Below are 14,024 nucleotides of genomic sequence, written 5' to 3' on the forward strand. Positions count from 1 at the left end.
GTCTGGCGGTGGTTTGGCTTCAAGCGGGAATATGTCGAACAATTATGCGGCGAAAGCGTTGCTACAAAAAGTAGCATTACTGCTAATGTGTAGCATCATTTGGAAAGTCACCCGCTAGAGAATGAAGAGTGCTTGAAACTCCGCATGTCGACATCTCCGTTTGGTGCCACACCCACAAAATGCCGAAGCAACCATTTCCACATCAACACCGTATGGAACAACTAGTCAACAACAGAAGGAGATAACGTCCGCAGTAGCGAAGGACATACACTATTTGATTTCCTATTATGCAGCTCATTTTTATTTGACACTTATTGAAATATCTTGTGTGACATCATGCACAAAAGTCATACTTGCCAACCTTGAGACCTCTGATTTCGGGAGGTGGGGGGCGTGGTCGGGACGGGGGCGTGGTTGAGGGGGGGCGTGGTTAAGAGGGGAGGAGTATATTGGCAGCTAGAATTCACCAAGTCAAGTATTTCATACATATATATATACATACGTACATATACATATACTGTACATATATATATATATATATATATATATATATATATATATATGTATATATATATATATATATATATATATATATATATATATATATATATATATATATATATATACATCCTGAAAGTATGCAAACAAAACTGTGTTTAGATAATTGATACTTCAAACTTGCATAAATAAATCTTAAGGAATATAACATAACTTGGCTTCTGAGAGCTTCAAAATGTAATGAATAAAATGCTAAATTTGTTGCTAAACAAGCAATTATTTTAATAATTAAATATGGTCATTTTAAATGAATTATTATGATTATTTAAAATTAATTATTTCAAATATGTTTATTTTTATGTATAATTATATGGCTGGATGTAATAAGGAGTCAGAAAAAATAAATAAAAATACAATTAATTTTGATGTTTTTAGCAAAATATAGTAAAAATTTGTATTTTTTAATTTTTTTTATTAATAAATATATTTATTTTTAGGTAAGATAAACATAATAATACAATTTATCTCTAGTCTGGATGATTTAGTTCTTGTCACTCTGTTGTCATAAAGAAAAGGCTGTCCTCACTCAGGTCCACATGGAGCTAGAGGGGGCGTGGCCTCCAGCTGCGGCTGAAAATCGGGAGATTTTCGGGAGAATATTTGTCCCGGGAGGTTTTCGGGAGAGGCGCTGAATTTCGGGAGTCTCCCGGAAAATTCGGGAGGGTTGGCAAGTATGACAAAAGTGCACTTTATTTGTTTTTAACTATTGTAGTGGCGTTCTGTACAAAAAGTGCACTTTAATTTAGTGTTGTTTTGATATGTCATCTTAGTGACATCATGCACAAAAGTGCACTAATAGCTCGTTTTAAAATGTCTCTGACAATCTTGAAAATGACATGAATGTTTGTGCCACTGCTTAATAACTGTTTTATAAATACACTTTTAGTTGTGATTTCCCTCTCTGCATGAGAGTTTAAAAGTAGCATATATTAATGCAGTATGAAGAAGAATGTTTTAATGTCAACACATAGAATCATCATACTGCTGTGATTATATGCAGGGGCGCCGAAAAGGGGGGGGGGTTAAGGAGACGGATTCTAGGGGCCCATGATGGAGGGGGTCCAGAGAGGCCTCTAATGATGAAATTATAATACAGAAAAAATAATGACACTGTGTTGATTCTTTTCATGGGGCCCAAAATCCCTAGCGGCGCCCCTGATTATATGCATCAAGTGTTCATTCAAGGCTAAGGCAAAATATGGAGATATATTATGGTGTATCGTGACATGCCCTAAAAATATCGAGATATTAATAATGAATATCGCCCAGCCCTACGGCGCATTATTTTGAGTGGAACTAGGACAAAACGAGTATCTAAAAAAAACAAAAAACAATAAATAAAAAAATAAATGGATTCCCTTCAGCTTTTTTTTTTTTTTTTTTTTTCCAATCTACTTTTAAATGTTAGTTTTACAGAAAGTATCCCAAAGTCTTTGAAATAAAAGACTTAAGTTTTCTTCATATACTTCTATTTCTTTCTTAATAATAAAGTCCATCTGTGACAGAATTACTTCATTCAGTTGCCTGCTGTTTCCCCCAGACAACACACGTTTCCCTTTACTGGTTCTTTTATCATCGCACCAGCAGACGTCCTCGTCGGCAAGTCAATCCAAATCCAATAAAAAATCTTGGAAAGCGGCTGACACATAAACACAGTTGGGGCCCCCCGAGAGCCAGTCCTGAATTTCTCGTACCCCCCGCGTCTTTCTTCTCCTGCCCGCCGTGGGATATTCACGCAAACACCTGCATCTTGCCGTTGGACGCCTCCGGGATTTTTGGGATTTGGGTTTGGGCGGAGCCGGCGACGGCTGGGCTGGGTGTCGAGTCGGACCAGTCGGAGACGCACTGGGGGGAGGGGCTGGACCAGGGCTCGGGGGATTCCGGCGAGGGGGTCAAGTAGGGGTGTTCGCTGGGCATGTGGAGGTAATGCTTGGGCGTGGCGTCGAGCGCTGACGAGTAGCTGTGCTGCGAGGGCGGCGTCGGGTAGTCTTCCGCCGCGTTGCTGCCGCCGCTGCTGCTTGGCTGGGGTGGTGCCGCCTGAGGGGGCGCGGCCACAACGGCTGACGGCGGTGGTTGAGAAGGTTGCTGCATCTGCTGGAAGAAAGGCGGTGGGGGCTGTGAAGTCTGCGGTGTGGGCGGGGTGGAGGTGCCCATGCGGGCCATGTTCTGCTGGCTGCTGATGGAGTGGCCGAGGAGCTGCTGCTCGGCGATAGAGGGCAGCTTGACCGGGCTGACGCTGGGCGTGGAGGTGACGGGCGTGGGCTGCAACATGGCACCGCGGTACATCTGCTGGTGCATCAACATGTTCTGTTGCTGCTGCTGCATGACCGCGCTCTGGGGGTGCATGGACGCCTGGCCGCCGTGCACCAGGTTGACCACCTGTTGGCCGCACTGAGAGGAGGGGGCCATTCGGCTGTGCCAGTCAAAGGGCACGCTGACCGGGCTCACCAGGCCCATGTTGAGCCCCATCTGGCCCGAGCTCAGCACGTAACCGTGGTTGACGTCGGACGGCATGGAGACGCGGCCCTGCAGAGACATGCCGCCGTTGCCCAGGTCACTGAGCTGGGCTAGGGACACGGTGAAGGGGCCGCTCCCGTCCATCATGTTCCCGTGCACCATGGGGGTGCTGGGGACCGACATGGACGAGTGGAAGAGCCCTGGCGACGGCATTGCCACGGGGGACGTGGGGTTGGTGATGTAGCCGGCGTTGCTGGCGCCCCCGTGAGGCGAGTCTAGTGAGTCGACAGGAGAGAGCGTGACGGAGCTTTCCAGTAAGGCGCTCTGCATGTCCAAGGTCAGCTTCTTGTTCCGGGCCTTCACGGACTCCTTCAGACTATTGGCGTGCTGACTTCCCAGGTTGGAACCTTTGGCCCCGGGGCGGCGGTTCTTCTTGCCCTGCGGGGTGGTCTTCAGGCTCGGCAGGAAGGCGCTGGGCGGGCACATGAGGGGAGACAGTGTGTGCCCGCTGGAAAGGTGAAGTCCGGCCCCGCCGTGGCCCTGGGGGCTCCTGACAGTGTTGTACTCGTCCAGGATCTGCACGATGTCGTGGTGCATGCGGTCTTGAGCGATGTCTCTGGGCAGTCTGTCCATGTGGTCTGTGATCTCCCGGTTGGCAAAGTGAGCCAGCAGGATTTTGACCGCCTCGCAGCTTCCCTCGCGAGCCGCAAGGAACAAAGGCGTCTCCTCCTGCGACACACACACAGCAAGTTAGACACGACCAACTCACAGCTTGAAGAACACGTTAAAGGAGCCACATGTAATAATTTCATGTCAAGTCATCATTAAATGGCCCTGATATGTCAAAGGGCAGCACGGCGGAAGAGGGGTTAGTGCGTCTGCCTCACAATACGAAGGTCCTGAGCAGTCCTGGGTTCAATCCCGGGCTCTGGATCTTTCTGTGTGGAGTTTGCATGTTCTCCCCGTGACTGCGTGGGTTCCCTCCGGGTACTCCGGCTTCCTCCCACCTCCAAAAACATGCACCTGGGGATAGGTTGATTGGCAACACTAAATTGGCCCTAGTGTGTGAATGTTGTCTGTCTATCTGTGTTGGCCCTGTGATGAGGTGGCGACTTGTCCAGGGTGTACCCCGCCTTCCGCCCGATTGTAGCTGAGATAGGCTCCAGCGCCCCCCGCGATCCCGAAGGGATTAAGCGGTAGAAAATGGATGGATGGATGGATGGATGGATGGATGTCAAAAGGCATTCATTAATCATGTTATTTTCCAATACCTCTATAACTGATAACAGTAGCTCAGCCGGGATATGCTCATTTCAAAATTACATTTACAGCCCCGAAATCTTATTGTTTTCATTTCGATGCCCCGCCCTCCACCGTTTGACCAATTGGAAAGTCTATGAGTGTGTCACATCCAGGTTGCCCGTTACGCACCGCCATCTTCGTCTGGCTACTGCCACTGGTAAAGTTACTAAACATGTCAGACCTTAGTAAATCTAAAAGTTACGATTCTCAACTTATTCATCGGTTGGGGACATCTCTGATCCACTGTGGACTGGACTATCGCTGATATGTTGGATCCACTATGGACTGGACTTTCACAATATTATGTCAGACCCACTCGAAATCCATTGCTTTCGGTCTCCCCTAGAGGGTGGGGGGGCTACCCACATATGCGGTCCTCTCCAAAGTTTCTCATAGTCATTCACATCGACGTCCCACTGGGGTGAGTTTTTCCTTGCCCTTATGTGGGCTCTGTACCGAGGATGTCGTTGTGGCTTGTGCAGCCCTTTGAGACACTTGTGATTTAGGGCTATATAAGTAAACATTGATTGATTGATTGATTCATGACAAAGCCAAGAACAAAATGAGGAATTGTATCGGGGATGCCTTTGAAAGATGGAGACTATTGAAGGCGGAGAAGAAATTTGCTAATTTCCTCATTGATAGGTAAATCAGGCATTTACGTTTTCTTACTACTTGTAATAAATGGAAATGTTTTCGACAAATACAAACCCCGTTTCCATATGAGTTGGGAAATTGTGTTAGATGTAAATATAAACGGAATACAATGATTTGCAAATCCTTTTCAACCCATATTCAGTTGAATATGCTACAAAGACAACATATTTGATGTTCAAACTGATAAACATTTTTTTTTGTTGCAAATAATCATTCACTTTAGAATTTGATGCCAGCAACACGTGACAAAGAAGTTGGGAAAAGGTGGCAATAAATACTGATAAAGTTGAGGAATGCTCATCAAACACTTATTTGGAACATCCCACAGGTGTGCAGGCTAATTGGGAACAGGTGGGTGCCATGATTGGGTATAAAAACAGCTTCCCAAAAAAATGCTCAGTCTTTCACAAGAAAGGATGCGGCGAGGTACACCCCTTTGTCCACAACTGCGTGAGCAAATAGTCAAACAGTTTAAGAACAACGTTTCTCAAAGTGCAATTGCAAGAAATTTAGGGATTTCAACGTCTACGGTCCATAATATCATCAAAAGGTTCAGAGAATCTGGAGAAATCACTCCACGTAAGCGGCATGGCCGGAAACCAACATTGGAATGACCGTGACCTTCGATCCCTCAGACGGCACTGTATCAAAAACCGAAATCAATCTCTAAAGGATATCACCACATGGGCTCAGGAACACTTCAGAAAACCACTGTCACTAAATACAGTTGGTCGCTACATCTGTAAGTGCAAGTTAAAACTCTAGGGACGGCGTGGCGCAGTGGAAGAGTGGCCGTGCGCGACCCGAGGGTCCCTGGTTCAATCCCCACCTAGTACCAACCTCGTCATGTCCGTTGTGTCCTGAGCAAGACACTTCACCCTTGCTCCTGATGGGTGCTGGTTAGCGCCTTGCATGGCAGCTCCCTCCATCAGTGTGTGAATGTGTGTGTGAATGGGTAAATGTGGAAGTAGTGTCAAAGCGCTTTGAGTACCTTGAAGGTAGAAAAGCGCTATACAAGTACAACCCATTTATCATTTATTTTACTTTGCAAAGCGAAAGCCATTTATCAACAACATCCACAAACGCCACCGGCTTCTATGGGCCCGAGATCATCTAAGATGGACTCATGCAAAGTGGAAAAGTGTTCTGTGGTCTGACGAGTCCACATTTCAAATTATTTTTGGAAATATTCGACATCGTGTCATCCGGACCAAAGGGGAAGCGAACCATCCAGACTGTTATCGACGCAAAGTTCAAAAAACAGCATCTGTGATGGTATGGGGGTGCATTAGTGCTCAAGACATGGGTAACTTACACATCTGTGAAGGCACCATTAATGCTGAAGGTACATACAGGTTTTGGAACAACATATGCTGCCATCTAAGCGCCGTCTTTTTCATGGACGCCCCTGCTTATTTCAGCAAGACAATGCCAAGCCACATTCAGCACGTGTTACAACAGCGTGGCTTCGTAAAAAAAGAGTGCGGGTACTTTCCTGGCCCGCCTGCAGTCCAGACCTGTCTCCCATCGAAAATATGTGGCGCATTATGAAGCGTAAAATACGACAGCGGAGACCCCGGACTGTTGAACGACTGAAGCTCTACATAAAACAAGAATGGGAAAGAATTCCACTTTCAAAGCTTCAACAATTAGTTTCCTTAGTTCCCAATCGTTTATTGAGTGTTGTTAAAAGAAAAGGTGATGTAACACAGTGGTGAACATGCCCTTTCCCAACTACTTTGGCATGTGTTGCAGCCATGAAATTCTAAGTTAATTACTATTTGCAAAAAAAAATAAAGTTTATGAGTTTGAACATCAAATATGTTGTCTTTGTAGTGCATTCAATTGAATATGGGTTGAAAAGGATTTGCAAATCATTGTATTCCGTTTATATTTACATTTAACACAATTTCCCAACTCTAATGGAAACGGGGTTTGTATATGGCAATCTGAAACGTTTGAAACAGTAGCCTACAGGCATACCTTGGTAAAATGTCTCCTCCTTAGTTTTGGGCGTACACTAGGCTGCTAAGCATGCTCTACTTATTTTCCATAGTATAACCATTGCTAGCCTTGGTTGTAGTTGGTTTTAGTCTTTGTTTTCTGATATTACTGACAATAACCATATGATTGCCATTTTCTATGATATTGTACGAAGGCATGACGTACTTCTTCCTGAAAATAGCTTAATTTCTGTGTAAAATGCGTTGGTTAGAGATTTGTTATTAACAAAACGCTTGTCTATTCAGCTATTATGGTCCCAGCACCTAAACCCCTAGTAAGAGGCAGTGGAAGTTTGAAGTTCCTTGGAGTAGTCCGGTCCATCCAGCTGGATTAGGCTGCGTATCTGGCAAACTCAGTCAGAATTTTGACCGTGATTGCAGTACCATTTCTGGCCAGATTATTACATATGGCTCCTTTTTAAGTAGTAAGAATGGCGGTCATACTTTTAGATCCTGCATGTCCTTGTTTGCTCCGTTCTTCAGCAGGGCCACAGTAGCGTCCACATTGTTGACAGCAGCAGCCCAGTGCAGGGCGGATTTACCTGAACAACACAAATTACTTTTAACAATTGGCTTTCACTCAACTTTAGTGGGTTTTAACATCGTTCTGCGGTTTTCAAACGTTTACTATTTTTATAATTTTAATAATCGTTTTAAAAATTATAATACAGTACTGTTTCAAAAAATATTACTATTGATTCTTTTTTAATTTGTAAAATTGGTTATTTTATTTGTCTTTAAAAAGATTATAGGTAGTATTTTTTTCAGTATTTTAGTTAATTATGATCCTTCAGTTGTAATTCTAGTCATTGTATTAGAAAGACACAAATTGTTGTTTTGAAATAGTTGGTTAAAAACTGTTATATCTAGTAATATTTAAAAATTGTAGGAAGCTAACGTGGGTGATTTCGACTATTTTGGACTGATCCACAGCGATCGTTCTGCCAATCAATACCTTAATGCTAACGAGGGAAAATTCCACTTCGACTGTCGCTGGCATTGACAGTAGGATTGCCTGTTTGAATCTCAACAGTTGTTTTTCCCACTACGATAGTGCAAAACCATCCTTCCCTGGCACACTCTCCTGGTGTTTAATAATACCAATTGAATTTTGATAAACATTTTTAAATGTAACTTTTTTATTACTGATGTTCAGATGAAATATAATTTTATTTTATTTTGTTTTTTTTAAACATCTATAAAAACATTACTCCCGGAAATTGGTTGGAATTGGGGTGTTAAATCACCAAAATGATTCGCTCACTGCTCCCCTCACCTCCCAGGGGGTGAAACAAGGGGATGGGTCAAATGCAGAGAGTAATTTCACCACACCTAGTGTGTGTGTGTAACTATCAGTGGTACTTTAATTATAACTTTAACTTATGTTATAATAATATCGGGTATTTTATTTATAATTTAAAAAATATAGCTAGTAATTTAAAATGTTCCTTAGTTTTTAGCATTTAACATTTACAATTATATTATGTTTTTCTTTGTTTGTATTTACAAAGATACCAATTATTTTAAAATTAAATATGGTTGTTAAAAGATACTGTTAGTTGTATTTTTTAAAAATATTAACTTAATTTTTAACTTAATTTTGATGATAATTTATTGTTTTAAAGTGGATTTTTTTTAAATATTATAAATGATATTTAAATACGAATAATATATATATTTTTTTTTATTTTAATACTGATGAGGATTTAGCATTTAACACTTACAATTATATTATATTTTTCTTTGTTTATATTTACAAAGATACCAATTATTTTTTTAATTAAATATGGTTGTTAAAAAATACTGTTAATTGTATTTAAAAAAAAAAGATTAATTACATTTTGATGACGATTTATTGTTTTAAAGTGAATTTTTATAATATTATAAATTATATTTAAATACGAATAACATATATATTTGTATTTATTTTAATACTGATGAGGAAACATTGTCCTTAGTTTTTAGCATTTAACACTTACAATTATATTATATTTTTCTTTGTTTATATGTACAAAGATACCAATTATTTTTTAAATTAAGTATGGTTGTTAAAAAATACTGTTAATTGTATTTAAAAAAAGATTAATTACATTTTGATGATGATTTATTGTTTTAAAGTGATTTTTTTAAATATTATAAATTATGTTTAAATACGAATAATATATATATTTTTATTTATTTTAATACTGATGAGGAAACATTGTCCTTAGTTTTTAGCATTTAACATTTACAATTATATTATATTTTCTTTGTTTATATTTACAAAGATACCAATTATTTTTAAATTAAATATGGTTGTTAAAAAATACTGTTAATTGTATTTTTTTAAAAAGATTAATTACATTTTGATGATGATTTATTGTTTTAAAGTGATTTTTTAAAATATTATAAATTATATTTAAATACGAATAATATATATATTTTTTATTTATTTTAATACTGATGAGGAAACATTGTCCTTAGTTTTTAGCATTTAACATTTACAATTATATTATATTTTATTTGTTTATATTTACAAAGATACCAATTATTTTTAAATTAAATATGGTTGTTAAAAGATACTGTTAGTTGTATTTTTTTTTTAAATATTAACTTAATTTTTTACATAATTTTGATAATTTATTGTTTTAAAGTGGATTTTTTTTAAATATTATAAATGATATTTAAATACGAATAATATATTTATTTTTATTTATTTTAATACTGACGAGGAGACATTGTCCTTAGTTTTTAGCATTTAACACTTACAATTATATTATATTTTTCTTTGTTTATATTTACAAAGATACCAATTATTTTAAAATTAAATATGGTTGTTAAAAGAAACTGTTAGTTGTATTTTTTTTTTAAATATTAACTTAATTTTTTACTTAATTTTGATAATTTATTGTTTTAAAGTGGATTTTCTTTTAATATTATAAATGATATTTAAATACGAATAATATATTTTTTTTTAATTTATTTTAATACTGATGAGGAAACATTGTCCTTAGTTTTTAGCATTTAACACTTACAATTATATTATATTTTTCTTTGTTTATATGTACAAAGATACCAATTATTTTTTAAATTAAGTATGGTTGTTAAAAAATACTGTTAATTGTATTTTTAAAAAAGATTAATTACATTTTGATGATGATTTATTGTTTTAAAGTGATTTTTTTCAATATTATAAATTATGTTTAAATACGAATAATATATATATTTTTATTTATTTTAATACTGATGAGGAAACATTGTCCTTAGTTTTTAGCATTTAACATTTACAATTATATTATATTTTCTTTGTTTATATTTACAAAGATACCAATTATTTTTAAATTAAATATGGTTGTTAAAAAATACTGTTGATTGTATTTTTTTTAAAAGATTAATTACATTTTGATGGCGATTTATTGTTTTAAAGTGATTTTTTTCAATATTATAAATTATGTTTAAATACGAATAATATATATATTTTTATTTATTTTAATACTGATGAGGAAACATTGTCCTTAGTTTTTAGCATTTAACACTTACAATTATATTATATTTTTCTTTGTTTATATTTACAAAGATACCAATTATTTTTAAATTAAATATGGTTGTTAAAAAATACTGTTAATTGTATTTAAAAAAAAAGATTAATTACATTTTGATGATGATTTATTGTTTTAAAGTGAATTTTTTTAATATTATAAATTATATTTAAATACGAATAATATATATATTTTTATTTATTTTAATACTGATGAGAAAACATTGTCCTTAGTTTTTAGCATTTAACATTTACAATTATATTATATTTTTCTTTGTTTATATTTACAAAGATACCAATTATTTTTAAATTAAATATGGTTGTTAAATACTGTTAATTGTATTTTTTTTTTTTAAAGATTAATTACATTTTGATGATGATTTATTGTTTTAAAGTGGATTTTTTTATATTATAAATAATATTTAAATATGAATAATAATATATATTTGTATTTATTTTAATACTGATGAGGAAACAAGCTTGCTCACCGAGTTCATCAACTGCATTAACGTCTGCATGACACGTGATGAGTTCCTCCACCATTCCTTCCACTGCCAGTCTGGCAGCCAGGATGAGTGCAGAGGAGCCGTCGTACATGCGAGCGTCAAGGTCTGTGGCCCTGTTTCTGATCAGAATCTAAGAGAAAATGCTAGACAAGTTAATGAATTTTTCTCTCCAAAAGTTTCAAGTGAAAATGATGGCTCGTCGATATTTACCTGGAATACCCCTTGTGCATCCGCCGCCACGGCGGCGTGCAGAGGCGAGCGCCCGGTGTTGTCCTGAGCATTGGCGTCCGCTCCGGCATCCAAAAGTCTCTTTGCGGCGTCGGCGCGGGCGTACCGGGCTGCCAGGTGAAGCGCCGTCTCGCCTGTGCGGTCCGTCTGAGCGGCGAGGGATGCACCCTGGTAAATGAGGTCAGAGATGATGTTGGCCGAGCACTCCTCGCTCTCTTCCTCCTCGGCCACCTCTGACTCCAGGCCGCCTCCGCAGAACGATGCCAGCATTAGTGGTGTAAAACCATCTAGTTAAAAAAAAAAAAAATCAATCAAGGTTATGACCAAGCTGGACAAAAAGTGTGCAAAATGTGCATATTTAAAACATGTCAGGTTGTTGACTACATGCCAGAGCAACAGGTATCGCTATAGCACCAGATTGTGAGGAAGCTTTGACTAATTACAAGCACAGAAACCAAATAAAATGGGTATAACTAATACGTATAAAATGAAAATGGAGTCAGGTCGGGCTTATACCGCCACGGGTAAGATGTACCCCCGTGCTACCTGCCCATACTTGCCAACCTTGAGACCTCCGATTTCGGGGGGTGGGGGCGTGGTCTGGGTGGGGGCGGGGCTAAGAGGAGAGGAGTGTATTTACAGCTAGAATTCACCAAGTCAAGTATTTCATATATATATATATATATATATATATATATATATATATATATATATATATATATATATATATAAATACTTTCAGTGAATTCTAGCTATATATATATTTATTTTATTATATATATATATATATATATATATATATATATATATATATATATATATATATATATATATATATATATATATATATATATATAAATAAAAGAAATACTTGAATTTCAGTGTTCATTTATTTACACATATACACACACATAACACTCATCTACTCATTGTTGAGTTAAGGGTTGAATTGTCCATCCTTGTTCAATTCTCTGTCACTATTTTTCTGACCATGCTGAACACCCTTTCGCAGGTACCCAGAAAGGTTTCGAGTTCCACCAAAAAAACTGAATCTCTGAAGACAGTATAAAAATCTGTGTTAAAGGTGTACAAATACTGTTTGTATAATAAGCATGTTATTTTTTTTTTACAAATGAGGGTTAAGAGTTCAGTACTAAAAAAAAAAAAGAAAATAATGTGGCTTAAGTACAGTTTTTTAATTGAGCTGCTGCATTTTTTGGTGGGTTGTTTATTTATTTTGAGTAACTTCTATACATTTCTAAAAGGGGAGGAATGTAATAGTGATCTTTGTTTGTCTGTTGCCATCCCCTGGTGAATGTTGGCTATAGCGTACTGGGGTTACTTTTTGGTTGGCCAACAATTTACGTGGTGTTGCGCACCCGACGTCACTCAGGTCCGCATGGAGCTGGAGGGGCCGTGGCTTCCAGCTCCGCCTGAATTTCGGGAGATTTGCGGGAGAAAATTTGTCCCGGGAGGTTTTCGGGAGAGGCGCTGAATTTCGGGAGTCTCCCAGAAAATCCGGGAGGGTTGGCAAGTATGTACCTGCCGCGTTCGGGCAGATGGGTTGTCACCGATTCTGTCCATAACTTTTATGGACAGAATTTCTAGGCGCTGTCAAGGCGTTGAGGGTATCTGGTTTGGTGGCTGCAGGATTAGGTCTCTGCTTTTTGCAGATGATGTGGTCCTGATAGCTTCATCTGGCCAGGATCTTCAGCTCTCACTGGATGGGTTCGCAGCCGAGTGTGAAGCGACTGGGATGAGAATCAGCACCTCCAAGTCCGAGTCCATGGTTCTCGCCCGGAAAAGGGTGGAGTGCCATCTCCGGGTTGCGGAGGAGACCCTTCCCCAAGTGGAGGAGTTCAAGTACCTCGGAGTCTTGTTCACGAGTGAGGGGAAGAGTGGATCGTGAGATCGACAGGCGGATCGGTGCGGCGTCTTCAGTAATGCGGACGCTGTATCGATCCGTTGTGGTGAAGAAGGAGCTGAGCCGGAAGGCAAAGCTCTCAATTTACCGGTCGATCTACGTTCCCATCCTCACCTATGGTCATGACCGAAAGGACAAGATCACGGGTACAAGCGGCCGAAATGAGTTTCCTCCGCCGGGTGGCGGGTCTCTCCCTTAGAGATAGGGTGAGAAGCTCTGTCATCCGGGAGGAACTCAGAGTAAAGCCGCTGCTCCTCCACATCGAGAGGAGCCAGATGAAGTGGTTCGGGCATCTGGTCAGGATGCCACCCGAACGCCTCCGTAGGGAGGTGTTTCGGGCATGTATGACTGGTAGGAGGCCACGGGGAAGACCCAGGACACGTTGGGAAGACTATGTCTCCCGGCTGGCCTGGGAACGCCTCGGGATCCCCCGGGAGAAGCTGGACGAAATGGCTGGGGAGAGGGAAGTCTGGGCTTCCCTGCATGGATGGGCTTGTAAACCTGGTAAGGCAGCCCATCTAGGATAAGGAAATCTCCAATCTCAAAACCACCGCTGCCGAGCGGTCAACCCACTCGAGGGTACGGCTAAGGGAGTAAACTCTGACAGAAAATCAGGAGTCCCAAAGGCCGGTTTGTCATTGCGGCGTCGCTGGTGCCAAGCTGTATCGACACTCGTCACTCCCTTGGATCCACCATAGATCCACCATCCCTTGCCCTCCAGAGTTCCATGCCCAGGTCATGTAGATCCACTAGCATCTACCCCATCGTCTCCCGAGACGGAAGGATGCAGACGATATGGAAATACATAAACTAGCAAGTACTGTGTTATGAAAATAGAAATAATGATCACTATCGGTTATGAATAGAGATGT

The 14,024-nt window shown here is 39.3% G+C and overlaps 1 protein-coding gene across 1 annotated transcript in view; it reads right to left on the bottom strand.

Annotated features, from left to right (window-relative positions):
* Nucleotides 1–1,003: 1,003 nt before the first annotated feature.
* Nucleotides 1,004–14,024, bottom strand: part of notch3 (notch receptor 3) — a 79,748-nt gene continuing 66,727 nt past the window's right edge. Inside the window, exons 30-33 of the mRNA XM_061982053.2 lie at nucleotides 11,211–11,515; nucleotides 10,983–11,130; nucleotides 7,422–7,519; nucleotides 1,004–3,744 (exon numbers count right to left, since the gene is read on the bottom strand). Of these exons, the coding sequence (XP_061838037.2) occupies nucleotides 2,290–3,744; nucleotides 7,422–7,519; nucleotides 10,983–11,130; nucleotides 11,211–11,515 (2,006 nt within the window). The 3' untranslated portion in view covers nucleotides 1,004–2,289. The remainder of the gene's footprint in view (nucleotides 3,745–7,421; nucleotides 7,520–10,982; nucleotides 11,131–11,210; nucleotides 11,516–14,024) is intronic.

The sequence above is a fragment of the Nerophis lumbriciformis genome, linkage group LG24 (assembly GCF_033978685.3).
Source record: "Nerophis lumbriciformis linkage group LG24, RoL_Nlum_v2.1, whole genome shotgun sequence".
Classification (NCBI taxonomy): domain Eukaryota; kingdom Metazoa; phylum Chordata; class Actinopteri; order Syngnathiformes; family Syngnathidae; genus Nerophis; species Nerophis lumbriciformis.